Source organism: Leucoraja erinacea, chromosome 17 (genome assembly GCF_028641065.1).
Source record: "Leucoraja erinacea ecotype New England chromosome 17, Leri_hhj_1, whole genome shotgun sequence".
Taxonomy (NCBI): domain Eukaryota; kingdom Metazoa; phylum Chordata; class Chondrichthyes; order Rajiformes; family Rajidae; genus Leucoraja; species Leucoraja erinaceus.
This window is the reverse complement of record NC_073393.1, coordinates 24,595,490-24,621,775: the sequence shown is the minus strand read 5'-3', so window position 1 is coordinate 24,621,775 and position 26,286 is coordinate 24,595,490. Positions and strand designations below refer to the sequence as shown.

General features: G+C 44.6%; 1 protein-coding gene across 1 annotated transcript in view; it reads left to right on the top strand.

The window, feature by feature from the left end:
- The window catches only part of adamts18 (ADAM metallopeptidase with thrombospondin type 1 motif, 18), a 176,020-nt gene extending 151,414 nt beyond the window's left edge, over window positions 1-24,606 (top strand). The window contains exons 19-23 of the mRNA XM_055648832.1: window positions 9,058-9,262; window positions 15,787-15,981; window positions 18,366-18,590; window positions 20,463-20,607; window positions 21,505-24,606. Coding sequence (XP_055504807.1) covers window positions 9,058-9,262; window positions 15,787-15,981; window positions 18,366-18,590; window positions 20,463-20,607; window positions 21,505-21,620 — 886 coding nt within the window. The 3' untranslated portion in view covers window positions 21,621-24,606. The remainder of the gene's footprint in view (window positions 1-9,057; window positions 9,263-15,786; window positions 15,982-18,365; window positions 18,591-20,462; window positions 20,608-21,504) is intronic.
- The last annotated feature ends 1,680 nt before the right edge of the window (window positions 24,607-26,286 follow it).

The window sequence follows — 26,286 nt, the reverse complement described above, 5'->3', positions numbered from 1 at the left end:
TTTATATGGGGTCACAACTATTGCATTACAGCATCACTACTGGTTGTTCCTCCAAAGATGGGACATATTTAGTGTAGGTTTAGGTTTATTAGGTTCTTTAAGGCCATGTGTACCGAGGTACAGTGAAAAGATTCATTTTTTTGTGCTTTCCAGTAAGATCAGATAATATGAATAAATACAATCTTTAGTCAGACGGTGGTGAATCTTTGGAATTTGTTGCCACAGAAGGCTGTGAAGGCCAAGTTGATGGATATTTGTAATGCAGAGATAGATAGATTCTTGATTAGTATGGGTGTCGTGTTATGGAGAGAAGGCAAGAGAACGGGATTAGGAGGGAGAGATAGTTCAGCCATGATTGAATGGCGGAGTAGACTTGTTGGGCCGAATGGCCTAATTCTGCTCCTATCACTTATGAACAATCTTGACAACAAACATTCCAGAAATCAAGACAAATAATACTGAAGATAAACACAACATGTTTGAGTAACTCGGCAGGTCAGACAACATCTCTGGAGAAAAGGAATAGGTGATGTGTTGGGTCAGAACCCTTCCAGCAAATAATACAGAATATATCCAGCAAGTCAGGCAGTATGTGTGGAACGAGACGCAGAGTTAAGTTTTCAGGTCTGGGACCCTTTATCAACTGAAATTCTGATGGGGCTTCAAACTTCAGACATCACTTTGTCTATTTCCACATTAATGCCTGAATGTTTCCTGCTTTTTCTGTTTAGTTTAGTTTCGAGACTCCTCGCCTTTCGGCCCACAGAGTCCGCGCCGACCAGCGATCGCCCAATATCCTACACACTAGGGATAATCTGCAACTTTTACCAAAGCCAAATTAACCTCCAAACCTGCACATCTTTTGAGTATGGGAGGCACCCGGAGAAAATACATGCAGTTACCAGGAGAACGTACAAACTGCGTACAGGCAGCACGCGTGGTGAGGATTTAACCTGGGTCTCTGGCGCTGTAAGGCAGCAGCTCTAATCCTGCGCTACTATGCTGCCCACCCAACTCAACTTTTTATTACGTTTCAGATTTCCAATTTCTTGATTTTCATTCCCCATAATCGAGGTATCTCTGCCTCGAGGGAGCTGCCAGATGAGATTGCTCAGTTATATCTGTTACTGTCATTTTTTTTTTTTTCCCAACCTTTTGAAAATTAAATGTTTCCGTGAAGGCTGAGGAATTGAAGTCTTGTGGGTTTGTGTTATGAGAATTGTGGCTGGTTGGAATTTCAGCAAAGTCTTTTAGCCCTGTATAAGATCTTGACAGTAATCCAGAACATCATCACTAAACCTTTGCAAGAATTCATTTGACCATAGCATATTTATTAGATCAGGTACAGCCTTTTGAGTTTCTGCCAAGTCGCTATTGTAACTGGCAATTTAGTGTGATACAGTCTGCACTCAAGAGGTGTGTTATAAATCTCAGCCCAGAAGTAATATTAGACACTGTTAAATTCACATAAAAGTTAAGTTGATATTTGAATATTTCTGACAGCTCACCATAGCAGGAAGTTAGAAAATTTGTTCCTGATTCAGTCAATCCTTCACTGTTTCTTAAGGATTTCAGGAAAGTTGAGAGATGGATGTTCAACAGTTTTAATGCAACTGTACTCTGCTTTCCACGAGGAATTAAAGCCTGACTTCCCAAACTGCCCCCAATAGAGCACATCTACAAAGGTGAACTCAGGTGTAGAGAGCTGTGTCAAAGTCTATTTTTCGGTTACTCTACTGATTAAAAACCTTGAAATGCTAAAATATAAACTGCGAAGAGCGAGGTTAGACAAACTTGGTTATTTTCGCTGGAATGCCGGAGGTTGAAGGAAGACCTGATGTGAATATGCACAATTATGAGGCATAGTTAGGGTAGACAGTCAGACCTGTTTTCCCCAGGGTGGAAATGTCAAAGCCTAGAAGGTATAGCTTTAAGAAGAGAGAGGCAAAATAGAGGTGCGGGGCAAATTTTTTAGATAGATGCCTGTATTGTGTCATGAGGGGTGATAGTGGAGGCTGATACGATAGTGGTTTAAAAGGCTTTTAGATAAGCACATGGATATGCAGGGAATGGAGATATATGGATTATATACAGCCAGATGGTGTTAATTTATTTTGTTCAACATTATGTTCCACACTGCCATTGTGGGCTGAAGGGTCTGATTCTGAGCTGTACTTTTCTATGTTCTATGTACCATAGCAATGCTCCAAGTACCATGTAGGGGTTGATCCAATGATAGAAACAAATGTAGACACAAAGTGCTGGAGTAAATCAGCGGGTCAGGCAGCATCTCTGGAGAACATGGATAGGCGGCGTTTTGGATCTGGACCCTTCTTCAGACTCGGATGCCTTCCGACCCTCTTTCAGTCTGAAGAAGGGTCCCGACCCGATATGTCACCTATCCTGTCCTCCAGAGATGCTGCCTGACCCGCTGAGTTACTCCAGCACTTTGTGTCTTCCTTTGTAAACCAACCTCTGCAGTTCGTTGTGACTCCATTGAAACTAGTATTATGTTTACTGGCTGTTAGACTGATTTGGTTTGACTGTGAGTAACGATCGTATATTCCATCTTGAACAAATCCCCAACAATCGTTTACATCTCGACCAAAATACAATCAGTGTGGACATTCTTTTGGCTGAGCTGCCTGTTTTAAGTAGCAGATATGAAGGTCCTCAAAGAGGACTCTATCATTCAACGAGATTAGTTTGTTGGAGAATTTGGCGTGTACGGAGTATATACTTAATGTAATAAGAGTACCAAAGCACTGTTGAGCCAATCATTCAGTCTAGGCTGATGTTAGCTCACCTTTTGCAGATTGTCAGACACAGTAATTGCTTTTCGCCGAATCCCCAAATGGTGGTTATCAGTTTTTAATTCTGTGAGTTGATGCCCACTTAAGGCTGAGACTTCCCAGACACGTTTTACGCCGGCAGAGACTGAAGTCTCCTAAATCATCTGTCTAGAAAGTGCTTCCTTTATTAATAACTAATATTGTTTGTACTCTTGTGGCATCTTGTTGCAATGAAAATGCTTCGGATTGATCCACGTCAGGTGTAATGTTTCCACACTGTAGCTAATAAAATGCTGAATGTCAGTGAAGTCAAACTCATGCAGATGATGTGCACTGCTCTGAATGGAAAATCCCTTGAATAAAGTGCCCAGCATCATTTGATGACTGACAGCCGTGAATAGTGGTATAGTTGGTCATACAATGCATACATATGCATATTTGTTACACGCACTGGATATGAACTGGGAAAATGAAATTTTTTTTTTTTAAAAGACACAAGATGCTGGATTAATCAATGGGTGAGGCAGCATCACAGGAAAATAAGGATTGGTGATGTTTTGGTTGGGACCCTTCTTCAGGCTGAAGGAAGTTCTGAAGAAGACCAAGTCTGAAGAAGGGTCCTGACACAAAATATTGCCTATCCATCCATGTTCCCCAGAGATGCTGTCTGACCTGCTGAGTTATTCCAGCACTTTGTGTTTTTTTGTAAACCAGCATCTGTAGTTCCTAGTTTCTTTAATGAAACACTTGGGGATACACAGGTAACTGCAGATGCTGGAATCTTGAGTAAAACACAAAGTTCTGCAGAATATCAGAGGGTCAGGCAGCTTCTCTGGAGGAGATGGTTGTCCACCCATCTGCCATCAAATCCCTCGTCCCCTGTATATATCAATCAGTGTCAGGCTTTGACCCGCTCCTTACACATTTCCCGCTTTCCCCCCCCCCCCCCCCACCTTCTACAATTAGTCTGAAGAAGGATCCCAACCCGAAATGTCATCTATCCATATCCTCCAGTGATAATACCTGCTGCAGCTTTACAGGCACATTAGATGCAACAATATACATAAATGTACAATAAATCAATAGATATTCTTAAGTAAGCTACACCATGATAGTGCAAAAACCAAAGTATATAGAGCAATCAAAGTAGTGCAAAGTCCGTAGTGGTAGGATTATGGTTAGGGTTGTAGTTAGGGGTTGTGCAAAATGGTTCAAGAACCCAGTAGTTGATGGGACGATGGCACTGTGGCGAGGAAGTAGAGTTGCTGCCTTGCAGTGCCAGAGACCCGGGTTCCATCCTGACTATGGGTGCTATCTGTACAGAGTTTGTACATTCTCCCTGTGACCATGTGGATTATTCTCTAGGTGCTTCGGTTTCCTCCCACATTCCAAAGACGTGCAGGTTTGTTTCCAAAGATTGGTAAAGATTGTAAATTGTCCCTAATGTGTAGGATAGTGCCAGTGTATGAGGATTGCTGGTCGGCACAGACATGGTGGGCCAAAGGGCCAGTTTTCGCGCTGTTACTCTGAACTAAACTAAAAAAAGTTGTACTGAACTGGAGAGTCCTCAGGTTCTTGTATCTTCTTTCTGAAGGTAGCAGCAAGAAGAGAGAGTGGCCAGGCTGGTGTGGGTATTTGATGATATTACTGTCCTCTTGAGACAGCACTTCTGTAGATCCCTTCAATGATGGTGAGGTCAATATCTGTGATGAACCAGGCAAAGTCCACCATTTTTTGCAGCCTCCTTCATCGCTGAGCATTCAAATTTCCAAACCAGGCTGTGATGCAACCAGTCAGATAATAACTAGGATCTGACGTATAAATAATAACTTCTTAAAAATGTGTGACACTGAAATGTATGACCCATTGTGACATTGCCAGCCAAGAAAGAAATGTCTAGACTAATCCCATCTCTGAGCTCTCAGTCCAAAGCCACATGTGTTACAGGATCTCAAGTGGTCTGGGTACCTTCCCATTGTTGAGAGGACATCTACTTTGACTAATCTTTTAAGTAGCAAGGTCCATACCCAGCCAATCCTTGGGTGAAACTTTCCTTCCTCGTCCCCTCATATCCTTCTAATGTTTACAAATTAGCATCCCTTGCCATCTATTGTTCTCTTGTTAAGGGTCAGCATAACAACAGGCCCCTCAGCCCAACAAGTCTGGGATGTCCATCAAGCACCCTTTTTCACTCGTCCTATTTTAATCTCTGCACACAGTGGATGTGCCCTACATGCCTGTAGATCAATTGACCCAACAACCAGCACGTTTTTTTGGGATTAGAAGGAAGCCACATCCAGCAATAGTGAGAACACGCCACAAAAACAACACCAGAGATCAGGATTAAATCTGTATTTGGAAAGGGTTGCTAGAGGAAGCTACAGATGTGGATGCAATTATGACTTTTTGGACACATTATATATGGATAGGTAGGGTTGAGAAAGCTTTGGGCCAAATAGGACGCTCAATATGCCAACATGGTTAGAAACATAGAAAATAGGTGCAGGAGGAGGCCATTTGACCCTTCGAGCCAGCACCGCCATTCATTGTGATCATGGCTGATCATCCACAGTCAGTAACCCGTGCCTGCCTTCTCCCCGTATCCCTTGACTCCACTAGGCCCTAGAGCTCTATCTAACTCTTTTAAATTCATCCAGTGAATTGGCCTCTACTGCCTTCTGTGCCAGAGAATTCCACAAATTCTCAACTGCGTGAAAAAGTATTTTTCTCATCTCAGGTTTAAATGGCCTCCCCTTTATTCTTAGATTGTGATCCCTGGTTCTGGACTCCCCATCATTGGGAACATTTTTCCTGCATCTAGCTTGTCCAGTCCTTTTATAATTGTATACGTTTCTATAAGATATCCTCTCATCCTTCTAAATTCCAGTGAAAACAAGCCCAGTTTTTTGGGTCTGAATCCTTTGGTCCCAGTTAGCATGGCCAACACGGGCCAGAGGGCCTATTTCTGTGCTGTACCGTTTTATGACTGAGTCAATGGTGTTGCAAAGTAGGAACTTTTACTAGCTGTGCCACTACACTGTCCAAGAAGCTTCAGGGTTTTGTTTTTAGTTTAATGTTTGGTTTTGGGCGACACAGTGATGCAACTGGCAGAGATGCTGCCTCACTCTAGGTCCAATCCAGAGACCCAGGTTCGATCCGGTCTTCAAGTGCTGTCTGTGTGGAGTTTACACATTCTCACTGTGACCCAGTTACAGTTTAGTTTATTGTCACGTGTTCCGTGGTACTGTGAAACGTTTTTGTTGCGTGCTATCCCGTATGGGTTTCTTCCAGGTCCTCTGGTTTCCTCCCACTTCTCAAAGATGTGCAGGTTTGTAGGTCAATTTTTAGTTTTACTTTAAAGATATAGTGCGGAAACAGACCCTTCGGCCCACCAAGTCCAAGGCGACCAGCGATCCCTGCACACCAGCACCATCATACACCAACTAGGGACAATTTACAATTTGTACTAAAACCAATTACCCTTCAAACCTGTACGTCTTTGGAAAGTGGGAGGAAACCGGAGCTCCCGGAGAAAATCCACGCAGTCACAGGGAGAATGTACAAACTCCATAAAGACACTACCCATAGTCAGTATCAAACCCGGGTCCCTGGCGCTGTGAGGCAGCAACTCTATCGCTGCGCCACTGTAAGATGGCCTCTGTAACTTGCCCCAAGAGTATGAGGAGTGGATGCGAAAGTGGAATAACATAGAACTAGTGTGAACGGGTGATTGATGGTCACCATGCACTCATTGGGCTGAAGGATCTGCTTCAGTGCTGTATATCTGAACTCTAAATTCTAAACTCCATCAAAGGGCTGGTACTGTGTGCAGCCTTGCCCCAACCAAACCTAGCCAGGGTGACCCAGTAATCCCGAAACTATACTATCGTTGCTGGAAACACCATGGATGTAATTTTACCACTTGGAGAACTGATAATGGGGGGGGGGGGGGGGGGGGGGGGGGGGGGGGGGAGGAGCTGCTGATGAAGCGGCTTGTGCCAAGTGAAGTGGCGGACAGCGTTCATCAGGTCTAGACTTGGTGGAAACACAAAAGGTTCGGCTGCAAGAATGCAGTCAGCACGTATTCCTTGCTGACAGGTGTTCCCTTCTTGGTTTTTAACCCTTTGCCAGTCAAGACTACCTCAAAAATAATCCTGATTACCTTTGTGAAAGGAAATAGCAATAGTTGTCCAACTGGTTTGTAGTAGTGACCTTACATGCATCTGGTTTTCCTCTCTGACATATTTGCTTAATAACCGCTTAATTACAGCCATTTGACCATCGCCAGCTTTGCTAACAGTGACTTAGAGCACAAGAATAAAAAGTATTATTTATTAATGCAGGGGTATTATTTATTGCCCAACGCCAGTACTCTTTACCACCACCTTACTGAGCAGTAACAGTCTCTGTGTTGCTGCTGACACAGTGTGACTTTGAATATGCAACACACAACCTGATATTTAGTTTAGTTTATTGTCCCGTGTACCGAGGTGCAATGAAAAGCTGTTGTTTTGTGGCAAACCAGTCAGCGGAAAGACAATACATGATTACAATCAAGTCATCCACAGGTATAGACACATGATAAAGGGAATAACGTTCAGTGCAAGATAAAGTCAAGTGATCACAGGGAGAATGTGCAAACTCTGTACAGACAGCACCCGTCCGTAGTCAAGATGGAATCCAGGTCACTGGCGCTGTTAGGCAGCAACTCTATCACTATGCTGTCTGACCCGCTGAGTTACTCCAGCATTTTGTGTGTGTCGTTGTTGTAAAACCCCATTTGATCCATGATTGTACTTCCATCCTCTCATGTTGTGTCCTATATGTGACTCCTGACCTCAAGTCATTGGTTCCATTCAAGGGACACCTCAATGGACAGTAAATGGCAGCTTTTGCAGAATTTGAAAAATATTGAATATATTTAAAATGAAGCTTTTATAAAAAATCAACTTGTAAAGTTGATGACAGTGTTGGATATACCATTACATTTCCCGCAGTAATTGCGTCCATGAAGTGTTCATGGAATGTTCCACAACGTGTTCTAGGGGAGTCCAGAACCAGGGGTCACAATAAGGGGTGAGCCATTTAGGATGGAGATGAGGAAAAACTTTTTCACACAGAGGTTTGTGAATCTGTGGAATTCTCTGCCTCAGAAGGCAGTGGAGGCCAATTCTCTGGATGCTTTCAAGAGAGAGTTGGATAGAACTCTTAAAGATAGTGGAGTCAAGGGATATGGGGAGAAGGCAAGAATGGGGTACTGATTGTGGATAATGCTGGCGTGAAGGGTCAAATGGCCCACTCCTGCACCTATTGTCTATTTCTATTGACTATTGTCTATTATGTTTTGTGACAAAGGAAATTTGTAAATTGCAGTGCTTTTAGAGGCATTGAATAAAAGTCCCGGGTCCAAATGTTTAACATTGTATTAATTAAAGCTTGACAAGTCTCCCAAATCAATCCCAAACCTGCCACGCATTTGCATTCCTAAAACAATAAACAATTCTGTTTGTGATCTTCAGTCTGGATGCCATCATAGTTCACAATAAAAAGATAACATTTTTGTCGTTAATGTTATCCAGACATTGCCCTATGGAATATCATAGAATCGCATGACTAGAAATTCATTCCCGGCTAGTGGTGCTAAATATGTTATATGGTAGTGTTGCACTCCGTCCCCAATATTTAGTTCCAGTGAGATTTACAAACATTCAATTTTGTTGTTCAGTTTTCCAGCTGGCTATCCTGTGATTATTGCCTAGCTAGTTATCAAGGCTTTTTGCAGTATTTCCGTGGGTTAGTATTAGTTCAGTTCAGACATACAGTGTGGAAACAAGCCCTTTGGCCCACCGAGTTGGTGCCAACCAGCAATCATCCCGTACACTAACACTATCCTACACACTAGGAACAATTTACAATTCTTCACAAAAGCCAATAGCGTTATAACGCATTTGCATTATTTTTTTTAGCTTTTAGAAATGCAGTGTGGAAAGAGATCCTTTGGCCCACCAAGTCCGTCATGACCATCGATCACCCGTACAGACTATCACTCCGATCTACAGACTAGGGACAATGTACAATTTTTACCGAAGCCAATTAACCTACAACCCTGTATGTCTTTGGAGCGTAGGAGGCAACCGGAGCACATGGAGAAAACCCATGCAGGTCACAGGGAGAAGGTACAAACCCGTGCAGCCCCTGTTCTTTGTTTCAAAACCTTGTTTTTTTTTCTCCCCTCTCTTTTGTTCCTCTTCCGTTGGCACCCCAGCTGGTCGACGGGCAAGTGGAGCGACTGCAGCCGGCCGTGCGGGGGAGGGGAGCAGAGCCGCCAGATCCAGTGCTTCCGCAAGGCGGCTTTCCAGCGGGACCAGACCGTGCCCCACTCCATGTGCCCCGTTGTGACGCCCTCCCAGGCTCAGCCCTGCAACATCCATGACTGCCCCCCAGAGTGGGCCGCTGGAACGTGGACACAGGTAAACTCTGCAGTGTGTGGAGGTCGGGCAGTCCAAATCCCACATCTTAGTGTCATGTAGCCCAGTCACCAAGGGTTTCCCAGCGTTTCTGAGTGAGGCCCATAAAGCTGGCAGCAGTTTTTAATTAATGTTTTGGGGATCCTATCATCGCTGGCAAGGCTAGAGTTTAGACGTTACAAAATACTGGAGCAACTCATCGGGTCCAGCAGCATCTCTGGAGTACATGGATAGGTGAACATGGATACGTCACCTATCCATGTAGAAACAAAGAACTACAGATGCTGGTTTAATACCAAAGATAGACACAATGAGCTGGAGTAACACAGCGGGTCAGGCAGCGTCTCTGGAGAAACTGACTGAAGAAGGATCCGACCCGACACGTCAATTATCCTTTTTCCCCAGAGATTCTGCCTGACCCACTGAGTTACTTCAGCACTTTGTGTCTATCTTTAGTAAGTTATCTATCCATGTTTCCCAGAGATGCTATCTGACACACTAAGTTACTCTAGCACTCTGTATCTTATTTTGTAAACCAGCATCTGCAGTTCCTTGTTTCCACTGCACTCTTCTACGTTCTAAATATCCATAGCCTTTGGCTGAAATGGTGTTAGAATTCAAAGGCAAATTGGATCTGGGTGTGTTATCTCTGTTTTTAAACCACACCCTTCTATCCTTTGTTCTATTCTGATGTTGCTGTAAATAATAGAAGCTGGTTATCTAAACATTAACAACTCCTGACTCCTTGTGGATACGTGGAACTGCAGGTGCTGGCTTACAAACAAAAAAGACGTAAAGTGCTGGAGTATCTCGGTGGGTCAGACATCATCAATGGATAATATTGACCCCAAAGATCTCGACCAGAAATGTCACCTATCCATGTTCTCCAGGGATGCTGCCCGGCCCACTAAGTTACTCCAGCACTTTGTATATTTTCTTGTCTACTTGTGGTGGACTGTATGGTGGAACACAGAAAGCGCTTCATGTCTCCATTGTAACAATTGATTGAAAGTGACACAGTGTGAAAAGATGAAGTGCAGAAGAAAGATTCTCAATAGATTCTATAGAATAAATGTCGAACAAGGTAAATGTCAAGATTTCAGTTAAGATTGCATATGTGCAATGATTTGAGCAGCCTCTTTACAAAGCAGGCCAGGTGGGTAAAGTTACTTTCCCCTTTGCTGGATAATTTCTTTTGCAGAGAATTAATTCTTTGTGAGGATTTATGCAACTTTTTCCAACTGCCACAAAAATGAGTCCCTCGATCAAAACTTTGATGCACAACCTGCTACACGCAACTGTCATTTTTATCAGCACGTCCGCAGAATTTTTGCAACATTAGTTAGTTTAGTGATACAGCGTGGAAACAGGCCCTTCGGCCCACAGAATCCATGCCGACCAACGATCACCCACACCCTACCTTTTGCACAAGGGGCAATTTTACAGAAGCCAATTAGCCTACAACCCTGCACATCTGTGGGATGTGGAAGGAAACCTGAGCACCTGGAGAATACCCACACTGTCACAGGGAGAATGTGCAAGCTCTGTACAGACAGCACCCGTAGTAGTAAGAGTTTGTGCATTCTCCCTGTGACCGCATAGGTTTTCTTCGGATTCTCTGGTTTCCTCCTGCACATACAGGTTTGTAGGTTAATTGGCATAGCTAAAAAAAAATTGATTGTCTCTAGTATGTACGATAGTGCTCGGCACGGGCTCGGCATGGTCGGCACAGGCTCGGCATGGTCGGCACGAGCTCAGTGGGCTGAAGGGCCTGTTTCCACGCTGTATCTCAAAATTCTAAGTTCAGGTTCAATTTGAAAATCCCTTTGTGTGTATTTATTCTCCTAGAATAGAACCCTTCATTGGATGAGTTCCAACATTTTATAAACATCCATTCATTTCCCATTAGACGTTTGACTGGGGCTAGAGGGAGTGAGGCTTTACTAAATGGGATCCATCGTTTAGTAGCACGATGCTGCTGCCCTCTGCTGGTCACGTTCGGGGTTTCTGTTGTGCTGGAGACCGCTGTATCAAAGAAGCCGCACCTGGGTTAGGCCTGGTGAGAAGTCAAGTGTGCTGACATCTACAATCTACTGCTCTCCAGAGACTTGGAGCCTTTGTCTCGGGACGATCACGTTTCAGACGTGGCCGATTATTAGAACCTGCGAATCCTCAGCCACTTAATTTGCCAAGAAGACACGCGCCAGCACCAGGGTTGCTCTAAACTCCAGACGAAAACAATACCACTTGCAAATCCTTTATTGTACACGGTTCTGGTCTCAGGGATACTAAGAATAGAACAGTGAGGGTTTGGGAAAAAAAGCAGAAAATGGGAGATGTAAAGGAATGATAGCAGAAACGAACAGATTTAACTATTAAGGCAGACATATGCAAATTGAAGTGTAGGAAGGAACTGCAGATGCTGGTTTATACTGAAGATAGACACAAAATGCTGCAGTAACTCAGCGGGTCAGGCAGCATCTCTGAACAGAAGGAATGGGTGACATGTCAGGTCGAGACCCTTCTTCAGACAGTTACGGGAGAGGAAGTCTGGAGATATGGAGGGGTAAAGTGTGTAAACGACAGATCAAAGCAGATGATGATAAATAAATAGAATGGTTCATCGTTAGCTGAGGGGAATGTGACAACGCAGCATACATTCGGTAAAATTAATTAGAAGGACAGTGAAACTAGTCGGAGAACTATGGTCTGGGAGTGAACGAGAGAGGGAAAGCAAGGGTTACTTGAAGTTAGACATAGTTGAAGATAGACACAAAGTGCTGGAGTAACACAGCAGGTCAGATAACATGTGTTGGAAGGAACTCAGATGCTGGTCTACACTGAAGACAGACACAAAGTACTGGAGTAACTCAGCAGGTTAGACAGCATGTGTAGGAAGGAACTGCAGATGCTGATATATACTGAAGCTATATACACAAAGTGCTGGAGCAACTCAGCGGGTCAGGCCGCCTCCCTGGAGAAAAAGGATGGGTGATGTTTCAGGTCGGGACCGGTCTTCAGACTGAAAGTAAAGGGGGGTTGAAGAAGGGGTTGTAGAAAAATCTACAATTTTAGGGAACTAACCAACAAACAGCCCCATCTCTTTCCTCCCCCCCCCCCCCCCCCCCCCCCCCCACCCACCAGCTCCTCTTCCCCATGTCCCATCTGGATATGGCCCCCTCACCTGTACCCTCCGGTCACTTTCCATGCTTTGTCCGCCCCTCTCCCCCACCTTTCTTCCAGCTTTCCAAAGATGCTACCAGAAAAAACTCAGGCGGTCACAGGGAAAATGTACAAACTCCGTACAGGCAGCACCCTTAATATGAATCAAACCAGGGTCAAAGTCGGTCAATTTTATTTGTCACATGCACACGAAGGAGTAGTGAAATGAATTTGCCAGCAGCGATACACTTAAAAAGAACACATAATACACAATAAGATTTAACACAAACATCCACCACATTATTCTTCGCTGTGGTGGAAGGCACAAAGTTCAGTCAGTCCTCCTCCTTTGTTCATCCGTGGTTGCCGCTACGGGCGGCTCGATGTACAGGCCCCTCTCGTCGGGATGATCAAAATTCCGGGTCTCTGGCACTGTAAGGTAGCATCTCTACCGTTGAGCCATTTTGCCATCTACAGATGCTGCCTGGCCCACCGAGCTCCTGCAGCACGTTGTTTTTTTATCTCTTTGAGTTCCTTCAACAGTTTTATTTTGCTCCAAATTCCATCATCTAGTCTCTTCTATCTTAGAGTGTCTAAACTGTCCCGCACCTTCTCACACGAGCCTGAATCTAAGTATCCAATAAGTATTTGGGGTCATTCATGTGACGGCATCAGTGGTTGGTTAGGTTTCAGGTTGGACAAGTCTCACATTCTAGCTGCTGATAAAATCTGATAGTCAGACTGGCACCTGGAATTTAACAATGAAAAATGAAGCTGCAAGGATTTCCTTTGTCTTCATTTGAACACCTTTAGGCAGAGCAATTCATCATTTATTCATCAGGGGCAGATTGTGTTCTTTCTTTCCCATTCACCTGCAAGCATGGTAAAGAATAGTAAAAACATGTAAATGTCCACCTGCAGGGAATCTTGGATAGGAAACAGAAAAAGCTGGAAACATTCGGAGTGTTAGTCAGCCAGTGTGGAGGGAGATCCATCATTAACGTTTGAAGGCAATAAAGGTTCATCATCAACCTGCGTTTACTGAAGTGTACAGAAAGAGTCCACTGAGCCCGCATGCAAGAGGCGCCATGTTTTGACGCTGTTTTCAAAGTCCAGTCCGTGCTCCAGTTCTGATGAGTGGTGCCAGATCCAGGCGAGCCCCAGGTTGCTGCAGGCCTCCAGCCATCACTTTCCTTGCCATGCGACGTGCTTCTCCTTGTCCGACCACCTTTGTGCCCGCGGGGAGGGGGGGTGTCCTCCCGCAGCTGACCTTGAGGGCGCGGTAGGCCAGACCCCGGTTCCCTCTGCCACCGGCCTCGCCCATCGCGTCCGCCTTCTTCACCGGCTCCATCACCCACAGCCTTCAGCGGACGAACAGGGACCGTCTCAACGGCATCCCCCCCCCCCGGCCATGGCCCCCCTTGCCTTACGTTTGGCCGTGTGGGGGGGGGGGGCGAGCACAGGCCGGCTCGGCTGTTCTGTCTGCAGGCCGCGGTGCACCGCGTTCTCCAACCGGTGGCTGCCTCTCTCCCTGCAGGCCGGCCGTGACGTGCGGGGAGATTGTCAAACCCGCATGGATCAGGAGGTGAAATAGGGAGATTCAAGATTTCCTGAACAAGGTTTAATCATATGCACTGTCCAGGCATTAATAGCTTTTGAAGATTTGGGTAGGCGGGTATGGTAGAGTAGAGGGTTATGTAGGTATGTTACAAAACCTACCTGAATCGTCATTGGGAATCTGCCCACAGCCAGGTCCGCGATTTTGGCGCTGTTTGGAGGGGGCGGGTTTAAAACGCGATTTTTACTAGGCTGTACTAATCGCACATGTTCAGCCTAGTAAATCATTAACGAAAAATCGCTGCAAGACCCGGTCGCAAAAGGTATTATTAGTTTTATAGGCCTCGATAATATAGTTATAATAATTTTAAAATTACTGTCTCATTCCGCAACCTCTCGCAGCCCCAGGGTTTTATAAAGCAAACAATAGTATGTACCTTTTTTTACATTAGAATGGGGTAGTATAACCGGGTATAACGAATAGAGTAGGGCTTTTTTATGTCGGCTGGGCACTAGCGCGATGTCAACTAGCGCGCATGAACCCACTAGAAAGAGATGGGCTTTACAGCAATTTCGAATCCTTCCACTGCGACAACTGAGGAATTTAAATGCATCTAATTAATTAAGTCTGGAATTAATAAAATGTTAATCTTTGACATGGGCACTATCCAGATCACAGCTTTTTTGTAATTGTCCATTGAAAATCAATAGGGAACAAGATGCTAATTTCCGAGTATGGAAATGGCCATAACATTTTTAATACTTGAGATATGAAAGTGAATTTGGTGTCAAATTAAACTTATTGTTATGCTTTATCTGATGGGATAAATTGCAGACTTGATTTTTAAAATCTCAAAATTTTGTAACATTGCTAGGTTATGTTACTAGCAACTAGCATCAATCCAGAGACTTTGGTTCGAATCCCACCGCGACAACTGAGGAATTTAAATGCAGCTAATTAATTTAAGTCTGGAATTAAATAGAAGGCATATTGACACAACCAGTGGAGCTTCTGCCTCAGATGTCCAGGGAGAAGAATCCATCCTAACCTCCAGAGCTCTTGAATGAATAAATGAATAAATCATAGTGACAGTGAAATTCTTAACAATAGTCACCCATGAATGGCGCTTACAAAGTTACAAATTCCCCCCCCCTCCTCCCCATCGCGCCAGTTCACCCTTCCCCCATCGCACCAGTTCTTTCCCCTCCCTCACGGCAACCCCCCCAGGCCGGGTCCGCATTGTGTCCCCTTTGTGTGGACCTTGCACGTTCTTCCCACGACTACGTGGCTGTCATTCTCTGGGTGCTCCGTGAAGACCGGGAACATGAATGAGCAAGGAGTCAACCAGACGGATGCTGGCAAAAGGGCCGGTAGGATGAGGTCCAGGGTGGTCTAACCTCCCGCGCCTTCAAGGTCGGCTGTGGGAGGTGTCCCCCACCCCCCCCGGGGTACAAAGGCTGAGGGGCTCGCTGGTGAACAGTACAAGGGAGAGAGGCGGTCAGGCTATAGAGAACAAAAAGGAACTCGGCATTGAAGGGGGGGGAGGGGCCTCCAAGAACAAAGAGGGACCATTGGGACTCTAGTGAGTATTTTGTATCTTCATCATCATCATCATCCCCCGCGCATCCCAAAGAGGTGCAGGTCAGTTAATTAGCTGCTATAAATGTGCCGACAGTGGAAATACAGGCCATGAAAGTGTGGATGAGGCCATGATGAGATCACATTGAATGGCAGAGGAAGTCCATGAGGCCATTGAATCTGCATCTTCACCTGTTTCTCACCTTCTTGTTATGTCTCCCATTTCCAGTGCTCCAAGACCTGTGGCCGGGGGATGAGAAAGCGCAACGTCTACTGCAGAAGCACCAACCCCACATCCAAACCGCACACCGTGCTGGATAGTCTGTGTATGCTGGACTCCAAGCCCAAGAGTCAGGAGATCTGTGTGGTGCGGAGGTGCCCGAAGAACGACCGATTACGATGGATCACGTCGGCATGGACAGAGGTCTGGCAATGACTTTGTTTAGTTTAGTTTATTTTTTTGTAATGTGTATAGTGACCCATTTTTTTGCTGCTTGCTATCCAGTCATTGGAAAGTCTACATGATTACGAACAAACCGTCCACAGTGTACAGATAGAGGATAAAGGGTTTAGTGCAAGATAAAGTCTGATTAAAGATAGTCTGAGTGTGCCCAATTTAGGTAGATGGTAGCTCTCGTTTGTGATAGAATGGTTCAGTTGCCTGATAACAGCTGGGAAGAAACTGAACCTGAATCTGGAGGTGAGTGTTTTCAAACTTCTGTTCTTCTTGCCTAATGGAAGAGGTGATAAGTGTCTGAAGAAGGGTCTTGACCCGAAACATCACCTATTCCTTCTCTCCAGAGATGCTACCTGTCCAGCTAGCTTACTCCAGCATTTTGTGCCTATCTATGGGGTAAACCAGCATCTACAGTTCCTTCCTTGACCACTAGGGGTGCCGCACGATTGGCAGCCCCGCCACAATCTGTTTGTTTTTTACGTTTTTTTTTATTTTTAGTGTGTGTTAAAAGTTTGTGTAAATGTTCTCAGGTTTGTTTTATGTGGGGGGAGGGGGAGGGGGAAACTTTTTATTCAATTTCTTGCCTTGCCGGAGATGCGATTAATTTTCGGATTGCAATCTCCAGTCGCTCTGCGGCCTACCATCGTTGGAACCGGAGGCCTCCTCGGACTGACCTTGGGTCCCACCTTTGGAAGTGGACTTCCTTCAGAGTTGATCCCTTGCCTGGGATCGCTCTAACCGCGGCCTGCGGACTTTACATCGGGAGCTCGCAGTCTCGGGAGAGGCTGTGTATGTCGGAAGCTCCAACGTCGGGGTAGGTTCGACCAGCCCCGACGCGGGGTTCGATCATCCGGCGCGGGCATCCCCCCAATGCAAGAGCTGATCGCCTCGAAGCGGAGGTTCCCGTCGCCGGCTACGGGAGTCAAGATCATCCTGTCAAAGGAAAGCTCGAGGCCCCCGACCTACGGAGAGCAATGGGACGAGATTGAACTTTTTTTTTTGTCCTTCCATTACAGTGAGGAATGTGGAGTCACTGTGGTGGATGTTTATGTTAAAATGTATTTTGTGTGTTCCGTTACTTTTTATTTGTATGACTGACTTGGCAAATGCTGCAAAACATACTTGGCTAATAAAGTATTATTATTATCGTATTATTACACATCTCAAAGCAGACCCTTACACCCGGGCATCGGTTCAGCGACTACTCTTTGATATGGAAAAGGGAAAGGAACTTTTATATTTCCAAATTGGTACATTTTGTTGAAATATTGTTAACAAACGAAAGAAGATAAAATTGTGGTAGAGAAAGGGAGTGAACGTTTCAGGTTGAAGAACCTTCATCAGTAATGCATCACTACCTCCATATTAAGTGTTGACCAACTGTGATCAAAGACAAATGTCTAACCCCTCACCTTTTTGCCTGCAAGGCATAATTATACTGCACAATGCTATAGAGAGGTTAGCGGAGTCAACCATTTAAGATTATCATTATATTGGATATTAAAAATAAATTAGATATTCTCTTTGCTTTCACTGCAAATTTAATTAGCAAGGATCAGATGGAGAGGGCCGAGAGAATGAAAGTAATTTATATTTCTTGCTGGTGTGGTGGTAAGTCTGACATTGCTGACTTAACTCATTGAGTTGGCCATTTTCCTAGCTGTGCTCTGTTTAACTTGCACTGGATTACATTCACCTCAGTGGAGGGATGAGGAGGATAAATGAGCAGGGCTATGGTCCTCTTTGGCAGATTCTACACTGTCACACATTGGGGCAGCACAGTGGTGCAGTGATAGAGTTTCTGCCTTACAGCGCCAGAGACCTGGGTTCTATCCTGACTATAATGATGCCATCCACACTGTACAGATAACGTTTAGTGTAAGATAAAGTCCGATTAATGATAATTCAAAGGTTTCCAATGTGGTAGATGCTAGGTCAGAACTGCACTCAAGCTGATGAGAGGACGGTTCAGTTGCCTGGTAACAGCTAGGAGGAAACAGTCCCAGAATCTGGAGGTCTGTGCTTTCAGACATATGTACTTCTTGCCTGATGGGAGAGGGAAGGAGTGACCGGGTGAGACGGGTCCTTGTTTATGCTGCTGGTCTTGCCGAGGCAGCGTGAAGTGTAGATGGAGGAGTCAATGGAAGAGAGTGGTGGTTCGTGTGATGGTCTGGGCTGCATCCACAACTCTCTACAGCTTCTTAGTTGGAGCTGTTCCCAAACGACTCCGTGATGCATCCCGATAAAATGCTTTTCACGGCGCATCTGCAGGAGTTGGTGAGAGGTTTTTTTTCAGTTCTTTGCCACTACTTCTCTTGCGTAAAACACTGCTTGTATTTCTCCTTATGCAGTGCTCAGTGTCCTGTGGTCCCGGCCTACAAAAACGGGAGCTAAAGTGCAGTGAGAAAAGTGTGTCCGGCAAGTATGTCCCTTTCCCTCAGCGGAGATGTCGCCATCTGCCCAAAGCGAAGGTTGATCTCGAACGAGCTTGTAACATGGGCGCATGTCCCAATCCACCCATGAACCAAATCCTCAGCAATGCGGCACCAGCCTGGTATGCGTCACCATGGCAACAGGTAGGAGGCCAGAGTTGAATTATGATTCGGGTGTGGGATACGATACAATACGATAGAACTTTATTTATCCTAGGAGGGAAATTGGTCTGCAAATAGTCATAAAACACAACAAGATAGAAATATAGAAAATAGAGTAGGCCATTCTGCCCTTCGAGCCTGCAATGCCATTCAATATGATAATGGCTGTTCATCCAAAATCAGTACCCTGTTCCTGCTAATTTTCCCATATCCCTTGATTCCATTAGCTACATAAAGATAAGATAGCTGCTATCTTATAAGATAACAATAAGATACATTAAACATGAAATTAAAGTGACCAGTGGAAAGTCCAGGATTTGGGATGTGCAAAGATTCGGGTGGCTGGAGGGGGGGAGGGTTTTGGAGAAGGAGAGACAATCTACCCCACGACAGAAGGGGGAGGAGTTGTATAATTTGATAGCCACTGGGAAAAAAGGATCTCCTGTGGCATTCTGTGCTGCATCTTGGTGGAACCAGTCTGTTGCTGAAGGTGCTCCTCAGGTTGACCAGTGTGTAATGCTGAGCAATTAGATGGTGTGGCACTGTTTATTCAGCCCCTTGTAACTGAATATTGTTGTCATTTGCAGTAGATGGTGCTGGTGCCTATTTACACTTTAGAAATTTAAAACAAAGGACAGAACAGGCCCTGAAAAGCGCCCCGACCCAAAATGTCCCACCCAAGTTGTCCAGAGATGCTGCCTGACCTACTGAATTACCCCGACGCTTTGTGTCTTATCTTTGATGCCAGTCGACATGAACATATTCCATATCAATCCATTCCCTGCCTATCCATGTGCCTTTCCAAAGTCTCTTAAACGCCAGTATCGTATCTGCCTTAACCAGCACCCTGGCATCGTATTCCAGGCTCTCACTACTCTCTGTATAAAATAAACTTGCTCTGCATATCTCCTTTAAACTTTACCCCTCTCACCTTAAGTGCCCTCTGATCACAATTTGAATAACTTCCCTTCAACAGTATGCTTCACTGGATATAAAGATATAAACAATATACTTCACTGAACCAGGGACCACAGTTTAAGAATGATGGGTAGGCCATTTAGAACTGAGATGAGGAAAAACTTTTTCACACAGTGAGTTGTGAATTTGTGGAATTATCTGCCTCAGAAGGCAGTGGAGGCCAATTCACTGGATGTATTCAAAATAGAGTTAGATAGACCTCTTAAGGCTAGCGGAGTCAAGGAATATGGGGAGAAGGCAGGAACGGGGTACTGATTGTGGATGATCTGCCATGATCACAATGAATGCACGAAGGGCAAAATTGCCTACTCCTGCACCTATTATCTATGTATCTATTTTTTCTTAGATGCAAGCCGATTATAGAATGGTAAAGCATGGAAATGAACTGCAAATAAGGGGATTCTGTAGCTAAAGGGCACAGGTTTAAGGTTAGAGGGAAAATAATTAAAGAAGCACCTTTTTCACATAGAGTGTAGTGGGTACATGGGAAAAGCTGCCAGAGGAGGTACAATAACAACGCTTAGTGTCACAGAGTCATACATTGCAGAAACAAGTCCTTCGGCTCAACTTGCCCATGCTGACCAAGATGCCTCTAGGCTAGTCCCACGTGCCTGCTTTTGTCTCATTTCCTCTAAACCTTTCCTGTCCATGTTCCTGACCAAATATCTTTTAAATGTAGATGGACTAACGGTCGGCATGGAAGAGTTGGGCTGAAAGGCAGTTTCCGTGGTGTAAGACTTGATCGAGTTGAAGCATGTTGATGATTTAAATTTTGATGCTCCTATCATACGGAAGATGAAAGGCTGTCTGTTTCTGTGTCACTGAGAAGGAATAACAGACAAGAAGGGTGAAATAATTCCTTTCTTTCCCGTGCAGTGTACAGTCACGTGCGGAGGAGGAGTCCAGATCCGCACCATGCACTGTCTACGACAGGGGAGACCCTCGGTGGGATGTCACGGACACCAGAAACCAGCAGTGTCGAGAGCTTGCAATACAATCTTCTGTCCATCACCCAGGAAAGGTAAGTCCCTTCAGGTCCAGTCGCCAGAGCCTCTGTTTTCATCTCCATTGAAAACCTTGATCCGCTTTGCAATGCATTGAATGCAGGCGTAAAGGTGATACAGGAGTGAGTGGGTGATAGAGTGGGTCTTTTAACCACGGTAGAGGAATCAAAAAAGAGAGAACATTGGTTGAAGGTGAGAGGAGAAATATTTAATAGGAACTTGAAGGGAAACTTTCTCACTCTTGAGGGTGGTTGTTATAAGGAACATACTACCAGAGGTAGACAAAAATGCTGGAGAAACTCAGTGGGTGAGACAGCATCCATGGAGAGAAGGAATAGGTGACATTTCGGGTTGAGACACTTCTTTAGACTGAAGAAGGATCTCGATCCAAAATGTCACCTATTCCTTCTCTCCATAGATGCTGCCGCACCCACTGAGTTTCTCCAGCATTTTGTCCACCTTCGATTTTTCCGGCATCTGCAGTTCTTTCTTAAACATACTACCAGAGGAGTTAATTGAGGCGGATATCAATTAAGCATTTAAAAGACATTTGGACAGGTACATGGTTTAAAGGGGTATGGGGCAAATGCGGTTAGGTGGAACTTGCTTAGATAGGAGATGGTGGTTGGCAAGGATGAGTTGAGCCGGTCTCCTAACTCAGCTCCCCTGTAGTCCTTCTATCAGGGAGGTTTGGGGCTGATTTGGACACGGGTTAGTGGTTCTTTTTTCACCCCTTGTAAAGATTGACGTACCTGGTAGGTATCTTGCTGACATCTGGTCGGACAAGAAGGACAAATGATGAAGAACCAGTTGGTTCTACTAATACAAGGACTTTGAAACTTGAAGGGCAAGGGACCCTATGGCTCTTGTGGCTTTTAACTTTTGCTGATGTGTATTTTCTTCTCCCATCGTAGATCTCAACTGTGTCGACTACTTTAGTTGGTGCCACCTGGTTCCACAACATGGGCTCTGCAGCCACAAGTTCTACGGGAAGCAATGCTGCAAGTCCTGCAGCAAAATCAACCGATAGCGACCGGCGTCTTTGCCACCACAATCACCTTGACCTTCTCCCCTCACTCCCTTTCCCCACGGATCACCCACCCCAACAAGATTATTTATTAGCCGCTGTCAAGGAGGTTTTGTAGTCGTTCGCTCAGGGTGGTTCAGCGCAGACTTGGACAAAGGCTTAGTGGGTCTTTTTTCACCCCCCTCCTCGAAAAGATTGACAGACTGTTGGCATCTGGTAGGACAAGAAGGACAAACAATGAAGACGCGTTGGTTCTACAAGACTTTGAAACTTTGAAAAGTGTTTGCCAGCCAGTCTTGCTCTTGTTGATGGAAAATTATCCTGCTGGATAAATTTAATCCTGGTCAGTGTGGAGAATCTAGGTATATAAATATATATATAAATTGTCGAATTTTTTTGTTTGTAAGAAGTATTAACAGTTTGTGTGGTCTGCATTTGATTGTTTTCATATGTTTACACCTCTGGGTGTGTGTGTGTGTCTGTATGTGTGAGAGTGTAGGGATATTATATTAAAACAGTGCCCTTTAACTGCTATTGCTTCACGAGAGAGCAAGGACAATGCACTTACCGATGGAAGGAGTATGATTGTCTATGTTAGAATATCAAGCGCAGCGTTTAAGACTTTGTGGTGCTAATATCCAGCCGGACATTTAGTCAGGCAGTAACAAACTGCATTGTAGACCTTATTGTTCATGTACTATCGAAGGTTTCATCCACCAAACAATCTGTTTGTGTTTATTTGATAAAGTTGAAGAGAGGAAGGCATGTATTTTTAAAGGAAATTTTGTCAGAGGGATCCTGACTTTCTGGGGTGGGTGAAGCGAGGAATTTTAACAACCACACATGCTTGCTAATTGAAACTAAATTTTGCTAATTTGAGAATTGCTCTCTGTAAATAAATGCTGGACACCGTTTGTCACTGGCAATGGTGGCATCATTAGGTAGGTAATCATACGGGGTGGTAGGAGTCCATTCAGCCCACCATGGCTGTGCTGGACTTCTGAAAGGGCTGATTTTAGACATGCCTGCTGCATCATCCACATAACATAGGGTTAACTCAGACTGTGAATGATCCCAGTGTTTCATCTGGTGAACTTATTATTTAACTTAATTCTCCACCCTTACTTCCTCCACAATCCTAATAAGGAAATAAACAGAACTAGTACATAGGATATGAATGGCAATGGACACAAGGCTCTTCGAAACAAATAGAGTTTAGATTTAGAGATACAGCACGAAAACAGGCCCTTCGGCCCACCGAGTCCATGACTGCCATCAATAACCCGTACACTAGTTTAATCCTGCACACTAAGGACAATTTACAGAAGCCAATAAACCTAAAAACCTGCACGTCTTTCGAATGTGCGAGGAAAACAGAGCACCCGGACAAAACAAACTCCGTACAGACAGCAGCCGAGGTTAGGATCAAACACGGGTCTCTGCCGCTGTAAGGCAGCAACTGCACCACTGTGCCACCCTACATGTTATTGACAAAAGGCAAGCATTAAAATGCTGGAATAACTTAGCGTATCATGCAGCATCGCTGAAGAACATGGATAGGTGACGTCTTGAGTCAGACTCTTCCTCAGAGTTATAGACCTCATGCCTTGTCCCTTATAAAAGTTGGATGGTAGAAGTGTGTCCTACAGTACAAGAGCCAACAGATTTCACAAGCAACATGTTCTATGACGATGAATCAGGGCCAAACTCGGCAAAGACTCTTTCGGTGAAACATTTTGTAATGGCCGCGCATCTGCTTCCATTGGCCTTCCACTGGAGAAGAACATTAGACTTCAAAGCCTTGATAGGGGCAGACCAAATTTTCTTCCAAGATTAAAATTTCCAGCGTAGAACAGTACAGCACAGAAATGGGCCACTCAGCCCACAATGTTTGTGCCAAGTTAAACTGGTCTCATCTGCCTGTACATAATGCATACGCCTCTATTCCCTGCACTTCCAAGTGTCTATCTCAAAGCCTCTTAAACACCACTATCGTATCTGCCTCCTCCACCAGCCCTCTCGATGCGTTCCTGGCCCCCACCGCTTTCTGTGTAAATAAACTTGCACTGTACATTTCCTTTAAACTTTCACCCTCTCATCTTAAAGTTCTGCCCTCTAGTGGTGGACATTTCCACCCTGGGGAAAAGGTTCCAACTGTCTACCCTATCTGTGTCTCTCAGAATTGTGTACACTTCATAATTTCATATAAACCTACATATACAAACTAATTCATCAAAGCACAAACCAATACTGTTATCTTGCATCATCTTCATCAACCCAGTGCCTGTAGAATTGTCAGGTTCCATCACATGATACGATACATGTAAGAGGCTTTTAGATAAGCCCCGGGATATGCAGGGAATGGACATGGATCACATGCAAACAATGATTAGTTTGCATTGACACGATCGGCATGGACTATGTGGGCCGATGGCCGAATATTCCTGGCTCCCCACATTCAGTCTGACGAATGGTCCCAACCCGAAGTATCACCTATCCATGTTCTCCAGAGAAACTGCCTGACGCGCTGAGTTAGCCCAGCACTCTCGGTTTTTGTTTGTAAAAAAATAGACAGAAAAAGCTGGAGTAACTCGGCGGGTCAGGCAACATATCTGGAAAAAATGAATAGATGACGTTTCGGGTTGTGACCCTTCCTGCATCTGCAGTTCCTCGTGTCTCCATGGGGAATGACACATTTAGTTTTATTCTGCCTGATTTCCAGAAGCTCATTTATATATGATGTCTCTGATTGTTGGGTTAGTAGACCTTCTTAAACAAAATATTTTATTATTATTACTTCTTGTACATTTTTAATTTATTAATAAATTCATGTAGTGGATTTCCCGACGTACAAGCAAAGCAGGAATACAAGATTATTGTGATGGTTACGTTATTGAGAGAGGCTGTAGTTTGCTCTTTGTGTGTGCATTAATACTGTAAGTATTATTTAAATTTTTGTAAATCTTTTTGTAATAAAATTCACTCACACGTTAACGCACTTTATGAAAGGAATGATGTTAGGGTGTGATGCAGGAATCCTGGTTGAGTGCACTTTGCATCTAATCCTCTTACATTTGAAAGATACATCATGGAAACAGGCCCTTCGGCCCATGTCAGCCATCGATCACCTGTTCACACTAGTTGATGTTATTTCACTTTCTCATCAACTCCCTATAAACTAGGGACAGATTGCAGCAGGCCAAACCCTCACGCTTTGTGATGTGGGAGGAAACACAAAGGGTGGTGGGTGCATGGAACAAGCTGCCAGAGGAGATACTTGAGGCAGGGACTATCCCAAAATTAAAAAAAAACAGTTGGACAGGTACAGTACATGAATAGGCCAGGTTTGGAGTGATATAGACCAAACATGGCCAGGTGAGACTAGTGTAGCTGGGACATGATACAGAGATGATTACAGAGATAGGTTGAATAAGTTAGGTCTTTATTCTCTGGAGCGCAGAAGGTTAAGGGGGGACCTGATAGAGGTCTTTAAAATGATGAGAGGGATAGACAGAGTTGATGTGGACAAGCTTTTCCCTTTGAGAATAGGGAAGATTCAAACAAGAGGACATGACTTCAGAATTAAGGGACAGAAGTTTAGGGGTAATATGAGGGGGAACTTCTTTACGCAGAGAGTGGTGGCGGTGTGGAATGAGCTCCCAGTGGAAGTGGTGGAGGCAGGTTCATTGGTATCATTTAAAAATAAATTGGATAGGCATATGGATGAGAAGGGAATGGAGGGTTATGGTATGAGTGCAGGCAGGTGGGACTAAGGGGGAAAAAAAAATTTGTTCGGCATGGACTTGTAGGGCCGAGATGGCCTGTTTCCGTGCTGTAATTGTTATATGGTTATATGGTTATGTTGGGCACAATGGGCCGAAGAGCCTGTTTCCATGCTGTACACTCTATGACTCTATGAAATGGGAGCACCATGAGGTCATGAGGAGAACATGCAAACTATACACAGGTCAGGATCGAACCCGGGTCTCCAGCGCTATGAGGCAGCAGCACTACCAGCTGTGCCACCGTGCTGCTATAGTAACAATAGTGGAAAGACTATGTTTCATTTGAGTCTGCTCCACCGTTCACTAAAATCTTGGCCTCGCACAAGTTTCCTGCCTCTTCCCCTCAACCCTCAAATCCAAAACCTTGTCTGCTCCACGCTTGGAAATTTTCAAAGATTCCACCTCCACAATTCACTGGCAAGGAGAATTGCAAATATGCATGACTTACTGAATGAAAGATTTCTCCATCTTGAATAACCAACCTCTTGTTCTGAGATCATGTCTCTGCTTCAAGATGCCAGAACTGAGGAAAACATCATCTCCCTGAGATATTGTTCAAAGCCGATGCTCCAGTCATCTGCCACTGCGTTGTCATCACAAGGTATCGACGGATGTCAGGAAGTCCATTTAACTCTGTCCAACCCTTTTCATCCTGTGATAGACACAACATGCTGGAGTAACATTGTGAGATAGGCAGCATCTCTGGAGAACATCGGTATGTGACATTTCAGGTTCAGGACCCTTCATCCCAACCCGAATCGTTACCTATCCATTTTTTCCAGAGATGCTGCCTGACTCGCTGAGTTACTCCAGCATTTTGTGTCTATCTTTGGTATAAAGCAGCATCTGTAGTTCCTTTATATTATCCATTTTTCCAATCCCTG